This window comes from Saccopteryx leptura, chromosome 11 (assembly GCF_036850995.1).
Source record: "Saccopteryx leptura isolate mSacLep1 chromosome 11, mSacLep1_pri_phased_curated, whole genome shotgun sequence".
Classification (NCBI taxonomy): domain Eukaryota; kingdom Metazoa; phylum Chordata; class Mammalia; order Chiroptera; family Emballonuridae; genus Saccopteryx; species Saccopteryx leptura.
Genome location: NC_089513.1, coordinates 74,061,915 through 74,086,100, shown reverse-complemented (window position 1 = coordinate 74,086,100; position 24,186 = coordinate 74,061,915). Strand labels below are relative to the sequence as shown.

General features: G+C 42.3%; 1 protein-coding gene across 2 annotated transcripts in view; it reads right to left on the bottom strand.

The window, feature by feature from the left end:
• The window catches only part of COL11A1 (collagen type XI alpha 1 chain), a 188,983-nt gene that overhangs the window by 133,582 nt on the left and 31,215 nt on the right, over positions 1–24,186 (bottom strand). For both annotated transcript variants that reach the window (XM_066352706.1, XM_066352707.1), the window contains exon 4: positions 20,674–20,836. In XM_066352706.1, coding sequence (XP_066208803.1) covers positions 20,674–20,836 — 163 coding nt within the window. The remainder of the gene's footprint in view (positions 1–20,673; positions 20,837–24,186) is intronic.

Here is a 24,186-nt window from a genome sequence, read left to right as displayed (position 1 = left end):
TACCCAGTCTGTGGTGTTTTGTTACAGCCATCATACAGTAATGGTAATACAGACTGAATTAACACACGTTTGTTTTTATCTTTTTCTTGTGTGTTGTCTTTATAACAAAATAAAGAAGAACACATTAAAAAAAAAGTACTGTTGTTGTCCATTTATAAGAGGGGTAATATCTGTCCAGGGACTGCCAGAAAGGAAAGGCTGTGGAAATATTGACTGACTTAATTTGGCAAATAGCTAGATCTCAGGGTAATCGCCATTATAATACACCTTCACACTATTACCATTTTTAGAGAGTCCTCAGGCCATCAGAAGTAATAAAAGTGAGGGACAGAGGAGAGTAGTCGACTCAAAGTATAAATAAAGAATTTGCAGGGAGTAAGATTTTAAGTAAACTTTTTCAAATTATATTATGCTACAGTTTATTCTGAGCTTAAATATCCATCCGTGTGAATATTTTACAATTGCACTTTCATTATGCTGGTAAAAAAAAATTAAAATAATTCCTGGTTGTATCTTTAACTCTATGTTAATGAAAATATGTTTTAATTTAATTTCATGTCAATAAAAAAAGAACAGAAAAATGTATTATATCAAAACTATATCTGTATATATGAGATTGACATTTTATTTGTTATTTCATTTTATCTGTTTATATTAATGTAAATCAGGAGGGAAACACACTTAGTTCTTTCTTGATTTAAGAAAACACGTAAAAATTTCCATTACAAAATCTGAAAAAATACTGAGATGATTCTCAGATAACAAAAGGATTCTTCATCTCAAAATTTCATTAAATAATGATCATTTAAAAGATGTATCACCACCTCCCAAAGTAAATTCATCTGATACTTTTTACAAACATCCATTGTCCAAAATAATATAATTGAAAATAACATTTTTTAAATCTGAAAGAAAAAAATAGAACAAAATAAAAATCTAAAAGGAGATTTAAAAACAAAATGGAAATTGTTGTGAGGCCTTATTTTTAAAAATGAACTTGAGAAAAATATTATTCCGATGAAAAGAAACAATAGGTATCATTTAATATTTTCAGCTTTCATGTTAACACATACTCAAGGGACAAATTCATGTAACTAATATCAGCATAAAAGTCCAAAAATGGCCTTTGCATGTGGGTGTAACCTCCACCATTTGTCACACAAAGCCAACCGCGAAACTGGACACTTACCTTATGTTTCACGGCTTCTGACTTTGCAAAATATTTTGGATTTATTTTTTAAAGTAATTAGCATCTTCTGAAAAAGTGACAGGCAGTCCTTCTCATTTAATAAAGAGTTCAACAGTTGAACTGGCTTATTTCCTCCTCCAACCCAAGCAAATCCACTAGGCATTTGGGGATGACTTTATATATATATCATTTCAAATCCTTTCCCGATGCATAGCTTTAAGGTTAGAGAAAATGTCTACCAGTGGACGAAAGGAAATCATTGGGAGTAGCACTTCTCCACATCTGTTATTCTACCTCTTCTGCGACGATACTGTCCCAGGAATGGCAGTTTTTCTAAAATAGTTCATAACTTTAACTCTATAGCATTCCTCTATGACATATCAATCAATGATCTACTTCCTTCAGGGAAGGCAAGCTTCATTCAATCAAAATTAGACATTTTAGGAAACCTATGCCTAAGAGGATTCTAGAGTTATGGGCTCTGGCCAGATGCTCAGTGGTAGAGTGTCAAACCAACTTGTGAAAGTCCTGGGTTCAATTCCCGGTCAGGGCACACAGGAGACGTGACCATCTGCTTCTCCTCCATCCTACTCCCTCTTTTCTCTCTCTCTCTCTCTCTCTCCCTCCCTCTCTCTCTCTCTTCCCCTGTAGCAGCCATGGCTTGACTGATTTGAGCACACTGGCCCCGGGCATGAGGATGGCTTCATTGAGCCTCTGCGGTGCTAAAAATAGCTCAGTTGCAAGCATTGGCCCTAGATAGGCAGAACAGATAGGGGAACCCCTAGATATACCCCAGGCAAGAGTAGCAGGGTGGATCCTGGTTGGGGTACATGCAGGAGACTGTCTCTGTATCTTCTCTCACTTAAAAAAAAAATATATATATATACATATACATATAAGGTGACTGATAGACCTTTATCCATGTTTTAATCTTGAAAAAAATGTTTTTAGTGTCAATGTGAAAACCTCTTTGCTTACTACAGAACCCAGAAAATATGTACATTTGTCTATTAAGCAGTAACAGACGGGAGACTAGCTCCCCAAGCTAACAGCCAGAATTCCCTATTGAAATGGGAGCATTTGAGAAGAATTAGATTTCTGTTGAATGAAACACAAACCTGCTATATAATTTTAGGAGGCACTGTACGCCTCACAGTTTTAGGACAAGCGGCACTTTTTCCCCAAGCAAAACATTTTTCATTTTTATATAGTACTGCAAGTAATAATTTTAATAGTCAGATAGTAAGTGTATTTCTCCTATAACTTTTGATTGTAACTTACATAGAAATTTAACAGCCAGATTACCTTCAGAACCTGGCTGTGTGTCAATCATTCCTCTACCCAGTCAGTCACTGAAGCAAAGCAACATGCCGACACTGAGCAGGATGAAGAGACATGAGGAGGGAAAGCAGACCCTGGTGCTATTCTCAGAGAGCTTACAGTCTGGGGAGGGGGTTTAATAACACACAAAAACATAATATGTAAGCAACATGTATTTAGGCCCTGGCCGGTTTGCTTAGCCTGGCCGGTAGAGCGTTAGCCTGGCGTGTGGAAGTCCTGGGTTCAATTCCCGGCCAGGGCACACAGGAGATGCGCCCATCTGCTTCTCCACCCCTCCCCCTCTCCTTCCTCTCTGTCTCTCTCTTCCCCTCCCGCAGCCAAGGCTCCATTGGAGCAAAGTTGACCCGGGCGCTGAGGACGGCTCCATGGCCTCCACCTCAGGCACTAGAATGGCTCTGGTTGCAACAGAGCAACACCCCCAGATGGGCAGAGCATCGTTCCCTGGTGGGCATGCTGGGTGGATCCCGGTCGGGCGCATGCGGGAGTCTGTCTCTCTGCTTCCCTGCTTCTCACTTAAGAAAAATACAAAAAAAAAAGAAACATGTACTTAGTATGGAAGGAGGGAAGAGAAGCCGGCTGGGTAGTGTCCCCCACACCTTGGCGGTTGTCACAGCGGCTGACCCCCGTCGCAGTCCAGCAAAGGAGTCAGGTCCGCAGGACTCCAGCATTCAGGGAGCCCTGAATGGCTACTTCTGCCCCTTGTCCCTTTAAGAGCCTGGGAAAGTAATGCCTGTTGCCTCCTCAGCACACTTCTGATGTCATCTCAGGAAACTCTGTTTCCTGCAGGAAACCAGGGAGCTCACAGGGAACGTGAGACGTTAGGGAAAGACCAGACATACGTAAGCCCTCACCTAACGTCCCCATAGGCTCTGCGACTTGAAGCGAAAACAACACCAAACGCAATCAGTATCACCGTGGACTCGTTCATCTAAACAAGAGTGAAATTCCTACAACACCTCCTGAAACGGCCTTGACAGAAACGAGGTTATGCGAGGACCTGCTGTATTTGAAGGCCTTAAAATAGCAACTGGCATCTTCCCTTCCTGCAAATACGAGGCTCAAGGATTCAAATAAACAGTATATAGCACTCGCCAGGAAAGTATGTCTCTACCGGAAGACAGAATTCACCAGCATATAACTACACTGCTCACAAAAATTAGGGGATATTTCAAAATGAATATGAAGCTATTTTAAAAAGAAGCATTTGATCTTTTTTTTTATTAAACAAGAACATCAGAAAAGCAAATGACAAGTCAAAGAAGTTTGATTATGCAAATGAGATGCAAAACCAACTTTGATTTCATTGGTGGAGAAGGCACCATACAGAAGACTGAAAGTCCTGGAGGACCTGCCCGTTCCCTGAACCCCTAATTTTTGTGAGCAGTATAGAATAGAGCAAGGACCCATCTGTTTTGTGGTCTAAGCTTTCCCGGGTCTCTGGAATAGGCCAGTATGGGATAAATGTTTGTTCAGTCAGTGGATCACAGGGCAATTAATTTATTCACCATTACAAGTCTCTGTTTCAACCCCTGAAATTTAGAATTGTCTTGTACTTTTTGCAGAGTCTTTAAAAATGAATACGTACTTAAGCCATTTTAAAGGGGAAAAGTGTACACAAATATTTGGTTTGATTATTATAGTATTTGAGGGCAACGAAAGAACACGCCCTTGAACGGAAAATTTCTAGACAGCGTGAACACGGACACTCTAAAATTTGAGAGATGCTGTTGGAGAATCCGTTTGTGATTATTCTAAAAATAAGTGGCAAAGAGGCTGAGCTTCAGGAACCCTAAAGTCCATTATTCTGTAGGTAAAGCCTATCGGGAAACTACTAAAATCGGAGAGAATGAAGAGTAAATTCAGTTCCCACCACGCACTCCTGTCAGAGCCATTGCTTAAAATTCTAGAGTATTTCTATGAAGTACCCTCTGGACACTTCAGCTCCTTTTCACATTTGATGTTACAGCTTTGCTAAGAAGATGGTGGCTCTTGGTAGAAGTTTTTGTTTGCATACCCAGGAACAAGACTGACCTTACATCTTACACATAGCATAAACTTCTCAGGAAGTCTGTATCCCACTGTCAGAATATTCACTGCCCTGGCCGGTTGGCTCAGCGGTAGAGCGTCGGCCTGGCGTGCAGGAGTCCCGGGTTTGATTCCCGGCCAGGGCACACAGGAGAAGCGCCCATCTGCATCTCCACCCCTCCCCCTCTCCTTCCTCTCTGTCTCTCTCTTCCCCTCCCACAGCCAAGGCTCCACTGGAGCAAAGTTGGCCTGGGCGCTTAGGATGGCTCTGTGGCCTCTGCCTCAGGCGCTAGAATGGCTCTGGTTGCAACAGAGCGACGCCCCAGAGGGGCAGAACATCGCCCCCTGGTGGGCATGCCGGGTGGATCCCAGTCGGGCACATGCAGGAGTCTGTCTGACTGTCTCTCCCCGTTTCCAGCTTCGGAAAAATGAAAAAAATAATAATAAAATAATAATAATAATAGAATATTCACTGAAGGGGTATGCAACATAATTAAATGTCAAAATAATCTGGAGATGTTTTCTCTGAACATATGTACCCTGATTTATCAATGTCACCGCATTAAAATTAATAAAAAAAATACTCAAAAAAATAAATTTAGCCCTGGCTGGTTGGCTCAGTGGTAGAACGTCGGCCTGGCGTGCAGGAGTCCTGGGTTCGATTCCGGCCAGGGCACACAGGAGAAGCACCCATCTGCTTCTCCACCCCTCCCCCTCTCCTTCCTCTCTGTCTCTCTCTTCCCCTCCCGCAGCCAAGGCTCCACTGGAGCAAAGTTGGCCTGGGCGCTTAGGATGGCTCTGTGGCCTCTGCCTCAGGCGCTAGAATGGCTCTGGTTGCAACAGAGCAACGCCCCAGATGGGCAGAGCATCGCCCCCTGGTGGGCATGCCGGGTAGATCCCGGTCAGGTGCATGAGGAGTCTGTCTGACTGCCTCCCTGTTTCCAACTTCAGAAAAATAAAAAATAAAAATAAATAAAAATTTAAAAAAAGAAATTAAAAAAATAAATAAATAAAACCACACACACACAAAAGAATATTCACTGTGACACCTGCTTCCCATCCACCCAGATTTCTGAATCCATCCAGGCATTCGCTCTCATCAGTTTTTTTCTTTCTTCTTTCCCCCAAACATTCCATACGGTCGATGATTCTTCTCAACTATTTGGCGTGGACAAGGAGAACTGCCAAGATGCTTGGAATTCTAGTGTCACTGAGTCACGCCTCAGAGGTTGCCCCGCATGACAGGAACCACATAATCAGAGACAGGCTGCTCCCCACACAGCCCTCTGATCTCACAGCACCCCGAGATCAGCTCACGGCCCCAAGTTCAAGAAAGTGGGCAGTGTTCCTACGTTAAGAGTCAACCACTGTTTACCGAGTGTGATGGAAAACGCCTCAAGTTGAGTAAGACTCTACAGCACACACACATAAAAGTGCCCCTTGGTCTCATACTTTCAGCCGAGGATTGTTACTGAAAAAGAATTGCCAACATGGCTCTATGTGACCCAAAATGATAAATTAAATTAAATTAAATTAAATTAAATGTTTAGAGGAAAAGGAAGCAGACCTTGCTGCCCATGTCCCTGTTTGCCACCAGTGGTCCCTACCCCCGGACAGGAAGTGCTACAGAGGACGCCTATTCATTCGTTCAGACAATAAGGAATTTGGGGCACTGTTCTAGACGCTGTGGGTGCAGCACAGGGCCCCTGCCCTCTTGGAGCTTAGACTCCAGAGGGGATAAAAGAGAACAAGAAAAATGTCAAGCGTTCGAGAGTGTTAGGCACTTGCAGGACCTAAGGAAGCACACTAAGGGAGAGGCGCGAGAAGGCAGGGTGCTGCGTCACCGAGTGTGACCGTGGTAAGTTCCGCTGACGCCGAGGCAGAGGCATCGGAGGGAGTGACAAAGGCAGGCACGCAGGGAGGCGCCTTCCAGGCGGAAGGTCTGGTGGATGCCCAGGTCCAAGGCTGAGGATGCTGGCTGTGGGACACCATCTGGACCAGCGGGAGCGAGGGGGACAGGAGCACGGATGAAGTCAGAGACAAGGCTAGAGGGTGTCGCGAGATTACGCAGGAGCCCTGAGAATAACAAAAGCACTTGAACTCGTCTTCTCCATAAGAAATGCCACAAAGATTATAAGCAAAGGGGTGACATTCCCCGTTTGCTCATTTGTTCTTTCACTCCGTGACATGGGACAGGGACATGGGACAGGAAGGCTTGCTCTTCAAGGCTTGCCGCTGACACACCAGACTGATGGAAGGGACCGAAGTAGGGGGGTCATTAAAAGGCACCTGCAGTTTGCCCAAGGGACAGACAACACAGTTACAATCATAGATAAATATTTAGTCTTTTCTTTCTATATACCTGCTCCTCTTCTAAGAACTTTAAATGATCACAGTGAAAACAGAAATGAAACTAGGTTATGCCTTAAAAAGATTGAGTTTCTAAAATTAAAAAAAAAATACTTTAAACAATATTTTAAATAACCTATCACATTCTTCTTATACTTTTTGAGCTGATAAAAATTTCACATTAATTGTGTGATTACTATAAAACTCAGGAAGTCTAGAAAGATGTTAAAACAAGGTTATTGTGTCCAAGATAATCCGATGATATTTTAGCCAATGTAAATAAAACTTGGTTAAAAGCAAATTAAAGTTTTATTTTTAAAAAATGAGAACTCAAGCCTTTTAAACTGAGCTAAAATTCTACAGAGGTCATGTCTGGAAGAAGGAATCATCACTCATTTACTACCTGTGTATCCATGCTGGAAGTCCAAAGTGTTGATTTTTTCCTTCTCCATTACCATGCGGATGTGATCATTTCCCAAGACCTGTCAGCTCTACCCACGTGAGCACCCCAAAGCCACGCCCCCTGCGTCTGATGCCTGAGCACCTGTTGTCTCTCCTCTAAGCACCTTTATTTTAACTAATATTTTGATACATTGTTTTCTTTTTCATTGGGTTCTCCCAATTATAAACTAACTCCTTTACTGCCACAAAATATTTTTTTAAAAAATCAAACTCTGAATTATTTCCCCTACTGAACCACATTTCCCATGGTCCATGGTTTCCACTCCAGCTCCGCCCCACCCCCACCCCGCCCCCGCAAGCCGCAGAGGGCTGCCCACAAGCAGGCTCGGACACCCCCGACCCGATCGTCTCCCAAGGGAAGCTACGTTTCTCAGGTCTGTCTTTTCTGTTCCAAACTTGCCTCTTCTGCAAGTGTCCTCATCTTTAAACGTCCTTTTCTTTTTCCTCCTTTTGGACACCGTTGTTATTCCGTCCCTTAATATGTCTGCATATTCATGATGGACACAACCCTACCCCATTGCAAATGCTTATTTTTCTCTAGCAATTATCTATGCACCATGTTTGGCATACAGAACTTATTCAGCTTTGACAGGGAATAATCAATTACATGATCAACACCCAACCTTCCCAAGGCACGTGCAAACCCATAGCTACCCCTCCCTGTCCCTGTACCCACTAGACACTTCCAACAAAGCCTTGCCCACTTCCCTGGACAGTACTTACTTTTTATCCCTCTGCCTCCCTTCATTGGCTACAAACTCATGTGCTGCTGCTTAACGTATATGTTAAAAGGCTATATACATCCTGGCCCTGGCCGGTTGGCTCAGTCTTAGAGTGTCAGCCTGGCGTGTAGAAGTCCTGGGTTCAATTCCCGGCTAGGGCACACAGGAGAAGCAACCATCTGCTTCTCCACACCTCCCCCTCTCCTTTCTCTCTGTCTCTCTCTTCCCCTCCTGCAGCCAAGGCTCCATTGGAGCAAGGTTGGCCCGGGCACTGGGGATGGCTCCATGGCCTCCGCCTCAGGTGCTAGAATGGCTCTGGCTGCAATGGAGCAACAACCCAGATGGGCAGAGCATCGCCCTCTGGTGGGCATGCTGGGTGGATCCCGGTCAGGCACATGCAGGAGTCTGTCTGTCTGCCTCCCTGCTTCTAAATTTAGAAAAATAGGGAAAAAAAAGGTTATACATCCTGCTCCCAAGGAATTTAGAATCTAGTGAGAAAATGATACCATAACAGGTCATTATAAAACAACACGGTCACAGAGATAAGACAGCAAAATGCCATGTACGACGGTTTATCCTCTGAGAAGTTAAAAAATTGTGTCACCTTCCACCAGCGTACTCTGCAGGGAGAGGACATTTACAAGGGGGACGAAATAAAGCGTGCGGTGCTGTGTTGTGCACTGTTGGCAACGGGCTGCTGTGTCATAAAGCAAAGGGAAGTCTAGAAAAGGGGTCTGAGGAATCAGGGAAGCTCGCCACACAGCACGTGGCGCACGGCTGTGTGTCACCCTCACCACACGTGCCCTGTCAGCTCAGCCGGCAGCAATAAGGAACGTAATTCCATGTCAAACAGCCGAAAGCAGGTGCTTCTTCCGGAGGTGGCTGAGGATAATGCTCCAAGGACAGGCTGAGCCTGTGTCGTTGCCTGATCTACATTGTACATGTCCTCCAGACGAAAACAAGTATAGCTCCTAAGAGCAGAAAAAAGCAAAAGGGACATTTCCTAGCTGCCAGCACAACTCTGTAAATAACTGATTAGCGCCAACTCTAATTAGCACCTGACAACCTCTAAACTAGTTACAGTAAGAAAAAAACACGTTTAATGAAACTACTATTCTAAGATTCTCTCATGTAGATACATGGGAATATTTCTGGATGAAATCTCTAAAATCCCCTGTTAGAAAGACCTGCATAGATATTGTCAAAATGGATCCACAAGCAAGTCCAAGAAAAATTGTCAGAGTGGATCAGAATACAAGGCCCAAGTATATATATATATATATATATATATATATATATATATATATATATATATATATCTTGTCGACAAGAATCCTACTTCAAACAGACACAGACAGATGAAAAGTACAGGGATGGAGAAGACTATGCCATACTATCACAACTCAAAGAAAGCAAGAGTAGCTATATTCACTGTACACTGAGTAGATGCCAGAGCACAGAGAGTTATCCCGGTAAGCAGAGGTGTTACATAATGATAAAAGAGAAAACTGTCCAAGAAGATATAACAACCCTTAATGTGTATGTGCCTAACTACTATGTATTTGCCTCCTAATATGTGAGGCAAAAACTGAAAGAATCCAAGAAGAAATTGGTTAATCCAATATTATAGTATAGTTGGGGACTTCCACAGCCTTCTCCCAGAAACGGACAGCTCCAACTGCAAAGAATTAGTAAGAAGCCTAGTTGAACTCAATAGCACTATCCATCAACTGGATATAATTGAATTCCATAGGCCACTTCATCCAACAACAGCAAATTACACATTCTTCTCAAACTCACATGAAACACTTTCTAAGGCAGACAATATTCTGGGCCATAAAACACACCTTCACAAATTTAAAAGGCTAGAATCATACAATATCTGCTCTAAGACATAGTGGACTTGAACTAGACTTGACCTAGAAATAAATAACAGAAGGATGTCTGGAAAGTCCCAAAATACTTGGAGAATAAATAGCATAGTTCTCCATAATACACGAGTCAAAAATGATAGCTCAAAAAAAATTTAAATAGTTTTGAAATAATTAAAACTTATCGAAATGTATATGATACAGCAAGAACAGTTATTATAAAATTAACATATATATATGTGCATTGCATGCACACATTAGAAAAGAAAAAAAAATCTAAGCTTCCACCTTAGGAAACTAGAAAGAGAAAATTAAATCCAAAGTAAACAGAACAAAACTAATAAAAATTATAGCAGATATCAGTGAAATTAAAAACAAGAACAAGAAAAAACAGAGAAAATCAAAACCTGGTCCTTTGAAAACATCAATTAAATTAACAAGTCTCTAGACAAGCCAAGAAAAAAAGAAGATATAAATTATTAGTATCAGAAGTGAAGAGAAAACTATCACTTTAGATCTCATGTATAGTAAAATGATAATAAAGAAGTAGTATGAACAATGCTATATTCTAAATTTGATACACTAGACAAAAATGAACCAATTGGTTGAAAAACAAAATCTGCAAAACTTTTCACCACAGGAAATTGTTGTCTATTAAAGAATTTAAATAAATAATTAATAACTTTCCAAAACAGAAAGCACCAAGCCCACCATGGCTAGCTGGTGAATGCTTCCTGAGTCATCACACGAGGTCAGTATTTCCTAATACCAAAACCAGACAGAGACATTCCAAGAGGACTACAGACCAACATCTTTCATGAACACAGATGCAAAAATCCTCAGTACAATATTAGCAAAAATGAATTGCACATGTATAAAAAGAATCATACACCATGACCAAGTGGAATTTATCCCAGGTGTGTAAGGCTAGCTCAAAATTTGAAAATCAATTAATGTAATCTATCATACCAATAGGCTTAAGAAGAAAAACTTCCGAATTCTAACTATAGAAACCAAAAAAAGCATTTCACAAAATCCCACATCTATTCATGATTTAAAAATTCTTAGCAAAAAGGGAGTTAAAGGAAGACTTTCTCAGCTTAATAAAAAAAAATCTACAAAAAACCTGAATCTAATCACACACACTGGTGAGACCTGAAGCTTTCCCACTGAGATCAGGATCAAGGCAAGGACGTCCCCTTTCACCACTCCTGTTCAACAATGTACTAGAAGTTCTTGCCAATGCAATAAGACAAGGGAATAAAAGATGCATATATGGAATGAATAAAACTGTCACTGTGCTCAAATGACAGAATTACTTATATAGATAATCCGAAAGAATAAGAAAAAAAAGAGAAAATCCTAGAACAAATCCATGATTATAACAAGGTCGCAGGATACAAGTTTAATATATAAACGGCAATTGTTTCCCTATAGGCCAGCAATGAATAAGTGGATTTAAAATCAAACACAATACCATTTTCATTAGCACATAAAAAGTAAAATACTTAAGTAGGTTAAATAAAACAAGGTATATCAAAGACTTCACATGAAGATAACTTCTAAACTTTCGTAAAAGGTATCCAGGAAGAACTCAATAATTGAGAGATACCCCATGTTCATGGATAAGATGATTCAACATTGTCAAGATGTCAGGTTTTCCCAACTTGAGCTATAGATTCAACACTCCCAGTCGAAATCTCAGGACTTTATTTTATGAATATTGTAAACCTAATTCTATAGCCTATAACAACAGGTGAAAGACCCAGGAGAGCCAGCTCAATACTGAATTAACAGAACAAAGTCAGAGTCACTACTTGACTTCAAGATTTATTATAATGCTACAATAATAATGAACGTAGTGGTGCTAGTAAAAGAAAAGGCACATAAGACAATGGAACAGTATGGAGAGCACGTGTACAGACCCATTTAGGAAAAGAGTCAACTGATCTCTGACAAAGAAGCAAAGGCTACACAATGGAGCAACGATAGTCTTTAAAACAAATGGTTCAGGAACAACTGGACACCCACAGGCAAAAAAGTCCATCTGAATACAAACATGACAACCATCGCAAAAAATTAAGTGAAAATGTATAGTGATCTAAATGTAAAATTCAAAACTATAAAACTTCTGGACCTAGCATAGGAAAAAACCTGGATGACCCTGGGTATGGCAATGACTTCTTAGATACAACTTCAAAGTCATGACGCCTAAAAGAAATAACTAATTCATAAGATGCACTTCATTAAAATTAAGAACTTCTGCTCTGTACAAGACCTTGTCAAGAGGATGAGAAGACAAGTCAGACTGGGGAAAAGTACTTGCCAAAGAAACATCTAATTAAGGACTATTATACAAAACAGACAAAGGTCACTCACAAGTCAACAATAAATAATGCTACAGTGAACACAACGGTGCATATATTCTTTTGAATTAGTGTTTCAGGTTTCTTTGGGTATGTGCCCAGAAGTGGAATTGCTGGGTCATAAGGCAGTTCAATGTTTAATTTTTTGAGGTGACTCCATAGTGCTGACCACATGCGCTGCCCCAGTCTGCATTCCCACCCACAGGGCGTTAGGGTCCCCTTTTCTCCACATCCTTGCCAACACTTATTGTTGATTTACTGATGGCAGCCATTCTGACAGGTGTGAGGTGATATCTCACTGTAGTTTTAATTAGCATTTCTCTGATGATCAGTGCTGTTGAGCATCTTTTCACACGTCTATTGGCCATCTGTCCGTTTCCTCTGGAGAAGTGTCTCTTCAGGACTGACAGTTGTCAGAGGGGTGGGGGTTGGAGGAGGGCTGAGTGAAAAAGGTAAAAGTATGAAGCAAAGAAAAAAACTTAGAGACACAGACAACTGGGGGAATCACAGGAGGAAAAGGGGGTGGCGAGAGGTAGAGGGGGCAGAGGGGGTCGATGGTGGTGGGGGGAGACTTGTGGTGAGGAACACACAGTGTAGTGAAAGATATACTGCAGAGCTGTGCACCCCAAACCTGAGTAATTAACCAATGTCACCCAAAAAAACTCAACAACATTTATTTTTAATAAACTCGACAATAAGACAGCAACCTAAACACGGGGCAAAGGATTTTAACAGACACCTCGCCAAAGAAGATCCGCAGACGGCAAGTAAACATTTGAAAACCATCCAACCTGTCATCAGGGAGAGGCGAACTACAACAACAGCGAGATACTATTACACCCCTCTCAGGACGGTCAGCACCCAAGGGGTGCGGAAAATGTGGATAAACAGGAACTTCCATCCACTGCTAGTCGGAATGCAAAATGCCGCCGTCCCTCTCGGGGACGGTTTCTTACAAAACCGAACACGCTCTTACGCTACGGTCCAGCAATCACGCAGCTTGGTGTTCACCCAGAGGAGTTGAAAACTTACATCACCCAGAAACCTGCACGTGGATGTTTACAGCAGCTGAATTCAAAGTTCCCCAAACTTGGGAACAACCAAGGTGACCTTTTAGTAAAAGAAATGATAAACTGTTACATCCACACAAAGGAATATTATTCACCACTAGAAAAGCAAGGGGCTATGGAGCCAGGCAGGACCCGGAGGAAACATCAATGCGTACGACTAAGTGAAAGAAATCAACCTCAGGACCAGGGGTCCCCAAACTTTTTACACAGGGGGCCAGTTCACTGTCCCTCAGACCGCTGGAGGGCCGCCACATACAGTGCTCCTCTCACTGACCACCAACGAAAGAGGTGCCCCTTCCGGAAGTGCGGCGGGGGCCAGATAAATGGCCTCGGGGGGCCGCATGTGGCCCGTGGGCCGTCATTTGGGGACGCCTGCTCAAGATTAAAAACATCATGATTCCAGATAATTGACATCTTGGAAAGGCAAAACTATGGAGACAGTAAAAAGATCGGTGGGTACCCGGGTTTAGGGGTGATGGAGGGATGAACAGGAGGAACACAGAGGACCTGGAGGACATGAAACCACTGAATGCCATCTCCGACACTTCCGACACAGTAGCCAATCCAATGCAGTGCCCGAAAGGAGAGTCGTTTTCATAACGTATGCTGAATGAACTAGATGGCCTTAGATTAAAAAAACAAAACAGCCCTGGCCAGTTGGCTCAGTGGTAGAGCGTCGGCCTGGCGTGCAGAAGTCCCGGGTTCGATTCCCGGCCAGGGCACACAGGAGAAGTGCCCATCTGCTTCTCCATCCCTCCCTCTCTCCTTCCTCTCTGTCTCTCTCTTCCCCTCCTGCAGCCAAGGCTCTATTGGAGCAGAGATGGCCCAGGCGCTGGGGATGGCTCCTTGGCCTCTGCCCCAGGCGCTAGAGTGGCTCTGGTTGCGACAGAGTGATGTCCCAGAGGGGCAGAGCATCGCCCCCTGGTGGGCGTGCCGGGTGGATCCCAGTCGGGCGCATGCGGGAGTCTGTCTGACTGCCTCCCCGTTTCCAGCTTCAGAAAAATACAAAAAAAAAAAAACACAAAAAAACCAAACAATCAACATTGACCTTTACCTCACACGACACACCAATATTAACTCAAAATGGGCATGACCTGCATGTAAAACCGAAAACGACAACATTTCTGATTGCAGGAGAAAAATCTCAATGATCTCGACGTAGGTCAGGTTTCCTCAGAACACAAAAATTATGACACAGGACAAAGCTGATCGACTAAACGCCATCAGAATGAAGAGCATGCACACTTGGAAAGACACCAGGGAGAAAATCAAAAGGCAAGACACGCAGGAAAATCATCTGCACGTATCCCTCAAAGTGTGTGGAGGACATGCAAAGAATTCATACAATTCCAGAATCAGAATAGAGCGGCCAGTTTTTATTTTACTGGACAAAAGACACCTCACAAAAGATGCACAGACGTCCAGTAAGGACCTGGAAAAATGCTGGACACCATCAGTCACGAGGGAAACGCACATTAAAATCACAGTGAAAACACGAACACAGGGCCACTTAGAATGGGTCATGATTTAATAGTCCGACCATATCGAGGGTGGGCGAGGACACACAACACCTGGAGCTCTCATTTGCAGCTGGAGCGACTGTAAAATGATTAATGGCACCTTGGAAAATAGTTAAGGACAGTTTAAGCTAAAATATACCTACCAAATAACTCAGGCATTCTAGTTATTTGGTAGGTATTTAACTAGGACAAACAAAAATATCATACAGATGCCCACACAGATTTCATACATGAATGTTCACAGCAGCTTTATATGCAGCAGTGAAAATCTGGAAACAATTCAAATGCCTGCTAACATGCTGGATGAATGGATAAGCAAATTCTGGAATACTGCTCGGCAATTTCTTTAAAAAGCCAAATAACGATCCATATGAAAACATAGGTCAATCTCAAAATCATGATACTGAGTGAAAAAAGCCAAGCTAAGAGTGCATTCAGTGTGATTCCATTTATAAAAATCTGGGCCCTGGCCATTTCGCTCAGTGGTAGAGTGTCATCCTGGTATGTGGATGTCCCGTGTTTGATTCCTGGTCAGGGCACACAGAAGAAGTGCTCATCTGCTTCTCCACCCCACCTCCTCTCACTTCTCTGTCTCTGTTCTCTCTCTCTCTCTCTCTCTTCTCCTCCTGCTGCCATGGCTCAATTGGAGCGAGTTAGCCCCGGGAGCTGGAGCTAAGGATGGCTCCATGGCCTCCGCCTCAGGTGCTAAGAAGATCTCAGTTGCTGAGCAACTCAGTAACCCCCCAGATGGGCAGAGCATCGCCCCCTAGTGGGCTTGCTGGGTGGACTCCAGTCAGGGCACATGCAGGAGTCTGTCTCTCTGCCTCCCTCCCTTTCACTGAATAAAAAAATTTTAAACAATTTTTGGAAAAAATAAACAATCCACAGCAACGAAAGCAAATTAGTAATTACCTGCGGTTAAGGTGAAAAGAGATGGGTTAAAAAAGTATAGACGTGAACTTTTGGGCATCTCCCTCATTTCTTCAGAAGAAAGAACTAATCTTTGCAAAGATATGAAAGACTTGTGACAACCTGTTTTGATTCATGGAAAGAGAAACAAGCTTGAAATAGCAATGTTTTCAAAACTGAAGTCATAATGGCTACAACGTGGTCTTGAGTGAAGAAATTTCCTGTTTAAAATACATCAAAAATAATTAAATGTATTGATAGTGAATACAGGCACTGTAGGTCTTCTTCACATCTGTTAAGTATGTTAGCAAGCTAGAAGAAACTAAGACTGCTGATTAGGGTTAGGTGGATACTTTGTGTTATAATAATGACAAAGGAACCTATATATCAATGCATGATTAAATTAACATAATATATATGCATGTATCTATATCATCAATATCTTAAGCACCTTATTTACATCAGTTCATTTTTAAAATAAGTATGTATGAGGGAGATTACATTATTATTCCCATTTGAAAAATGAGAATTTAAAACCCATGAAATAAGTACATGAAGAAATGTGATTAACCTACATGCTAAGGTTCAAAATCAGATTTTTCTTATATGTTCCTTCTGCTATCCTGAAATTAAATAATCCAAATTATGGTTCTATCTACTCATTTGGGCATTTTCATATACACTAATTTGTCATTCTTTTAAAAATGTTTTCAGTTTTGCCTTTTATCTGTTTAAGATATTATTCCTGAAAGTCTTCAGATGCAATTCAAATAGTTCCATTTTTTTTTTTAGCATTTTTACCATAATAGTACTAGTCCATAAATGGTGGGTAGTATATATAGACAAAACTATAAACACTAAAAAAATTTGCATCAAGGCCCTGGCCGGTTGGCTCAGTGGTAGAGCATCGGCCTGGCGTGCAGGAGTCCCGGGTTTGATTCCCAGCCAGGGCACACAGGAGAAGCGCCCAACTGCTTCTCCACCCCTCCCCCTCACTTTCCTCTCTGTCTCTCTCTTCCCCTCCCACAGCCAAGGCTCCATTGGAGCAAAGTTGGCCCGGGCGCTGAGGATGGCTCTGTGGCCTCTGCCTCAGGTGCTAGAATGGCTCTGGTTGCAACCGAGCGACGCCCCAGATGGGCAGAGCATCGCCCCCTGGTGGGCATGCTGGGTGGATCCCAGTCGGGCGCATGCGGGAGTCTGTCTGACTGCCTCCTGGTTTCCAATTTCAGAAAAATACAAAAAAATACAAAAAAAATGCATCAAAATTGGAACGACACAGTTTCTAAAGAAGTGACATTTCCAGTCACTTCTAATGAAACTGATGAATCACTGGTGTTTTTATATCATCTTCTTCATTACAGCTCTCGATGCAATGCTGAAATAATACATACATGGTACCGTTGCTATCCCCCATTCATTTTCAGTTTAATTTCTATACATTCAGATGCAAAAATTCAGAAGTCTAGATAGGTACCCTATTGTAAGCCAAAATGAACTGAAAAAATAGTTGAATGAATTTTTAGGAAAAGATATAGTAATACCATATGCAGAGAAGCTGAACTGACTTCAAAAAAGGAGTCAGAAAATTTTATTAATTTTAAAATATGTATATTTGAATTATCTTCATATTATTTTCTTAAGTGGGAAAAGCAATTTTTTTTTGAAATTTTATACCCATACAATAATACAGTTTAGAAAATAAGACTTGAATTTTATGCATATTGACTATTTGGATATGTGAATTAAATACAAAATTGTATCCAATTCAAATATTCTTCTTGTAAAGCTTTCTATACACACACACACACACACACACACACACACACACACACACTGCTCACAAAAATTAGGGGATATTTTACCGCTTCATATGAAGTGATCATTTTGAATCCCCTAATTTTTGTGAGCAGTATACATTAGCGAGAAAGAGAGGGACAGACAGACAGGAAGGGAGAAAGATAAGAAGCATCAGCTCATAGTTGCAGCACCCTAGTTGTTCATTGATTGCTTTCCCATATGTGCCTTGACCGGGGGCTCCAGCAGAGCAAGTGAGCCCTGGCTTAAGCCAGCAACCTTGGACTCAAGCCAGCGACCTTGGGCTTCAAGCCAGTGACTTTTGGGCTCAAGCCAGCAAGCATGGGGTCATGTCCATGATCCCACACTCAAGCCAGTGACCCCATGCTCAAGCTGGTGAGCCTGCACTCAAGCCAGATGAGCTCATACTCAAGCTGGCAATCTTGGGGTTTTGAACCTGGGTCCTCAGCGTCCCAGGCCAACTCTCTATCCACTGCACCACTGCCTGGTCAGGCTAAATATTTTCTTAAATAAAAATAGTGCCCCTATCTAATAGGACAAAGATAGTACAAATAAATCTTTTAGTGAGAGTTCTGCTTTCATTTACTTTCGCAAACTAATTACATTTCACAGTAAATAAATGCCCTATTTAAAGCTCTGTAGGGTTTCATGAAAGTCCAAGATGCAAAGTAGCTTAATAAACTTCTTAGTTACTGTCATATTCACTAAATTTTTCATTAATGAGTCTTTTAAAGATTACTTTTTATTTTATTTTATTTTATTTTATTTTTACAGAGACAGAGAGTGAGTCAGAGAGAGGGATAGACAGGGACAGACAGACAGGAACGGAGAGAGATGAGAAGCATCAATCATTAGTTTTTCATTGCGCGTTGCAACACTTTAGCTGTTCATTGATTGCTTTCTCATATGTGCCTTGACCGTGGGCCTTCAGCAGACCGAGTAACCCCTTGCTGGAGCCAGCAACCTTGGGTTCAAGCTGGTGAGCTTTTCCTCAAACCAGATGAGCCCACACTCAAGCTGGCGACCTCGGGGTCTCAAACCCGGGTCCTCTGTATCCCAGTCCGATGCTCTATCCACTGCGCCACTGCCTGGTCAGGCTAAAGATTACTTTTTAAAAATAGGTTTAACTGTTTTTCCAAATAAAGAGCTGGGGTTGATCCACGATTTACAATGTAGGATACGGTATTAGAAAGTTAGGAATTAATCAAAGAAAATATTACTAATCTTTGCTTCCATGACCTCAGTTTTGATAATTACTAGAAGCCTCATGGCCAGAAGTATTTTGTTCAGTAGTAGTTGAAGACACAGGGAAATATTTTAGGGGAGTCATTTCTATGTATTCTAGGAAATACAGAGGCTATATGAAATAATGTTAACCAAAAGTGAGTTTGGGTGAAAATAAATCTTGACGCTATCAAACCATATGAAGAAGAAATCTAATCAACATGTACTTAGAGCAAAGATTATCTTTCAGGGCCAGTAAATTTTAGGAATTCCTCATTCATTCACAGTAATCAGTTCATATTTTTTCCTCTTCTATATTTCTTCCTTATATAGTCTAACATTGTGATGAATAAAATCTACTCCTTATTTCCACGGTTGAACTTCCACAGGTTCTGTCCACATGTGTAGCAGCCGGTTAACCTGATATATGAAATGAAACCACCCACTGATTAGAAAGTTCTTCCACGTCATTCATTCACGTCTCTGGAAAGTAAGGTTGTTTGTGTGACAAAAATAAATTTAGCCTCTGAAACTTATGTTCACAGAGAGTGTACATTTAAAATAAAACCTTGCAAGACTAGGAATTAAAATAACTTGTGTACAACAGCCATTCATCTAATAAATAAATATTTAACACTGGTGTGTAATCAAAGCATGATATTGGAAGATCTGAGAATATGTTATTATATACTGCCAGGATCACTTGATGACTTCCCTTAATCTGATATAATGTGTCAAAACATTTTGTTTAGAGTCAAGGGCTTAGGTTAACACCAGTAGAGAATATAAAACACAAAATAGAATCCCAAACAAATAATCTAAAAATGTCACAAATATAAGTTATTATTAAAATTGTGCCATAGGTTATATATCTATAAGCACAGGAATGAAATATTATTCTCCCGTCGCTCTGAATTTACACTGCTCTTTTTATGAAAACACAGGCTGCCTGTGTGGATGTGTGGTTTACATACGTTTAGTTACATATATGGGACATACATTCTCACATCAACAATATACAGCATACCTTCCATGTAAAACTTGTCTAATTGACCTGTAATATCTTACACAGCGTTACTTTTACACTTGGAAAAATAAATTACTTAGTCATCATCCAATAGCAATCATCAGAGGAATAAACAATGTCTCAGAAGTGCGTCCCTTTTCGGGCCCAGGCCCTGGGTCTGTTTGTTCTGTTGATCATTTACTAAGTGAAAAGTCAAGTACAAGTTACCAGGTTCAGTGACTGAAAGATTAAAAGAAAGAATGTGATGACCATAACTGGGAAATTATAATGGGAAGAAGAGCTTCTGACCACGACCTTGGCATTATTTTTACAAAGTGTTGTTTTTTGTTGTGTTTTTGTTTTTTTAAAAAGGGAAGTCGCTTTTTGTCCTCTCTGCCTTACTTCGGAAACGGTCACAAAGGACACAGAAAGGCAGAATCATCGGACCTGTACATTTTTCTAAATTAATCTCCCAGCGAAGGAAGTGGAGAAAATGCCCTTTTCTCTACAGAAAATAATACCAAGCACTAAGAGTAAAGTCATTTGCCCTTCCCAGGAGAATAGTATGCCTGTGTTCCAATCAACCAATCTCTGTAAACGTTTCCCAGGCCTTAGAGTCACTATTGTCTACCCATTCTCGTCCTGAACAATGGAAAACATCACCGCTGCACCCACAGGGGAAGAAAGTAGGTCACCCTTTGGAAAGTTCAACGTGGCTTTCAGCGCGTATCGATTGTTACTGTTATTGACTCAGTGCATCTGATGGAACATTCAGCCGTTAGAGAAAGCCGGCTTCATTTTTACCTCAAACACTTCTTCGTCCAAAATCCTTGTCCCAAAAACCGTGATTCCGTTGGTGTCAACGATAGCTCTCTCGCTTCTGTCAAGTGGTTTTGTGGTTTTCTTCTTACAGTCGACAATCATCGTCACAGTTTTCTTCTCCACGCTGATTGCCACCCGATGCCACCTAAGGAGAAAAAAAAAAAACAGAAAAAGCCAAAGGACTCTTTTGTAAGCCTCAAAGACACTGTGGCTGAGTGATTGTTCGCGTGATACCACAACGCATGATAAAGTGAGCTGATTTGGTACAAAATGGAGGTTCGTTTATCGATCGGTCAGTTATTAGTTGGCAGGGGACTGCTCGCTGTTTCCCCAGAACTGTGCTAGGTACCCAGGGTCACCAGCAGGTGAGACGCTCAGCAGGACCGGCTGTGCTTGCTGATAAAGAAGTGTCACCCTCTGCTTCCCTTTGTGCGGTCGGGACAAAAGCTCCATCTGGCCTTGTCCTGGCGAGGGCATCTGATCGAGATGAGGGGTGGGATACGGGGTAAGTAATAGTTTCCACGTACGTAAGCGCTTTCTTCCCAAGCGGAATTCCACTTAGAAAAGAAACCCCTGCGATGGAGACCGACTGTGAGCGGGTCTGTGCGTGCTAACTGTAAAACACAACGCGCTCCTCTGTCTCCCGTCCGTTTGTTTCAAGGGCTTTCGTTTTATTTTCCCACTTTAATTTCAAGACAGTTATAGATCACTGCTGTGGGCACCATCCAAGGCCGAGACACAGGATCCCTCCTTTCCAGGGTTGGCAGGAAACTGGAACGCTGAAAGCAAGCCCAGTCCGCGCCTGTGCGCATGTGCGGAGGGAGCGTCTCCACTCCCCCGGGAGCTGCAGCTCAGGCTAATTCAGGGCAGTGATGACAGGCAGGCGGGGAGGGGGAGGGGAGGAGGTGGCCAGCCCTTTGGAAACAAACATGCCCTCGTCACACTGTAAAACGGTGGGTCTTATTAACAGTATCTGGTGCTAACATAGCCACTAAGTAGAGCTCACTGGATTTTGCAAGCTACTCTGGTTGATATTTGTGTGTGTGTGTGTGTGTGTGTGTGTGTACATATATACACACACATACAGATATGTACATATCTACACACACACATACAGATATATATATACATACATATGTATTTTTTTTTCCTAAATGAAAAAAGTACTAGATTAATATTCCAGAGATGTCTAGGACCATATCCATAAAATAAAATAACTGTATTCAAAAAAGCTGCAGAAGCCTTCCTAAAAGGTCTGTTTCATGTGACTTGGCATGGTTACTGATGAGGACCAAGTATGTTTCCATATACACATCATCTGTGGTCTTTCCACAGCACATTCGACTCGGCCCAGGCAGCCGTGTGGTTTGGGCTGAGCCGAGATTTATGTTAGGAACCTCTTCATACTGAGAGGGTCAATTTACACACTTTCTGCGCAAGATGCCCACGCTCGTAAAACTTAAAACCATTCTCACTCCTGTAGGTATGTGCCTTTCACTAACGGAAAATAAAAATAATTGCTATTGTTAAGAGAGAACCAGGTCTCTAAAATTGCTGTTTTTTGTTGAATTAACTTAAGCTGTATGAACAAGGATGCACCAAACTAATAATGTATCAAATATATATATATAATATTCATAACACTAAGTTAACGCCTAGTTTTGGGGCTATTGTTAGTTCTTCTCTTTTTCTTGTGCTCCACACTGACATCATAAAAGCATGTCAGTTCTTATATTCAAAGACACTATATACATAGTGTCTCTCAATAAAAAAGAAAAAAATAATCCCGTGTCTCTCAACTTTGTCCACGCTGCCGTCTCTGTCACCCAAACCCCTGCCCAGTCTGCTTCTACTCTCCAGCAACCAGAGTGACCATTTTTAAATGTGGGAGTAAGCCTCTGCCTTGCCCCCCGCAAAAAAAGAACACTACTGAATCGCCCCAGTAAGAGCTGAAGTCCTTATTCTGCCTACCAAGGGGGTCCCCTGGCCCTCTCTGACTCCCTGCACTCTGGCCACACCACTGCCTCCTCATTGCCCCTTGTACAGGTCTCCACCCCTGCAGGAATGCTCTTCCTCCATATCCCCACATGGCTCACTTGCTCACTCCTTGTTTGTATGTGCTCGATGCAACTGTATCAAAGAGAGCCACCCTATCTACAATGTACCTCCCCCGTTCTCTGCCCTGCTCCCTTTTCATTCATAGAATGGTCATCTCTCTTCATAGTAAGTATTAAGGGCAACAATGTAAACTCCTCGTGGGAGCCTCGTTTTCTCTGGCACTGAGACCAGGCTTCCCCCAAGGCCCTGACAAAGCTACACTGAGTGTGGATTTTCTTTTTTCTTTTTTTCCATCTGCACGGCTATATTTCCTTCGTAATTCTAAAACCAAATGTGCTGTCTTAGATAAATCTATTTTGACAAGCCTAGACGGAGCAACAGAATGCCAAGAAAAGTTTGAATAAGAATTTACCTGAGTGTCGCTGTTCCCGAAACCAGAGACAAGGTTAATCACACAGAATGCAGAATTCAGCATGGTTTTCAGAAGAATGTAGTGGCTGCTGGAGAGTCTGACCCTATATCAGCCACTTTTTAAAAATAAGACCTGTCCCTGCCACATTCAAAAGTATTTGTTATCAGGAAAGTTACCTAAACTCTCTGTGCCTCAGTTGCATCATCTGTTAAATGGGTTATTATCATGATTTTCTTCAAGAAGTTGTGAAAAAAATCAAATGTGTTGAGTGTCACCAGGCATATGAAAGTCCTGGGTTTGATTCCCGGTCAGGGCACACAGGAGAGGCACCCATCTACTTCTCCACCCTTCCTCTCTGTCTCTCTCTTCCCCTCCCGCAGCCAAGGTTCCACTGGAGCAAAGTTGGCCCGGGCGCTGAGGACGGCTCCATGGCCTCCACCTCAGGAGCTGAAATGGCTCCAGTTGCAACCAAGCAACGCCCAAGATGAGCTGAGCATCGCCCCCTGGTGGGCATGCCGGGTGGATCCCGGTCGGGCACACGAGGGACTCTGTCTCTCTACCTCCCCGCTTCTCACTTCAGATAAATACAAAAATAAATAAATAAAATGTGTTAACTACATATCAAGTGTTTAGAAAAGTATGTAGCACATATCGAATGTTTGGTAAGACTTTCGCTGCCCATCCATGTTCATCTGGACGGTAAAAGGTAAGCAAGGTGATTCCTCTGCAGGAGAAGTCTGCAGTGACTTCCCGTTTGCCTCCGAATGGAACCCAGAGCGCTACCAGCAGCTACAGTGAGTGGGCTTCTCCATCGCCTTCATCATCCTGCTCGGGCCCCGGCAGGCTGGAGCCTTGGCGTTGCTTGGACCAGTCAGCCACCCCTGGAGTAGCATGCTTTCAATTATCCACATGACATGCTCCCAACCTTCTTCCCATGTCACCTTCCTAGCAGGGTTGTCTCTGAGCCCACTTCTTCAAAGTGCAGCGCCCGCCACCCTTCCCGGTCCTCCTCTCTGCTCCCTGTC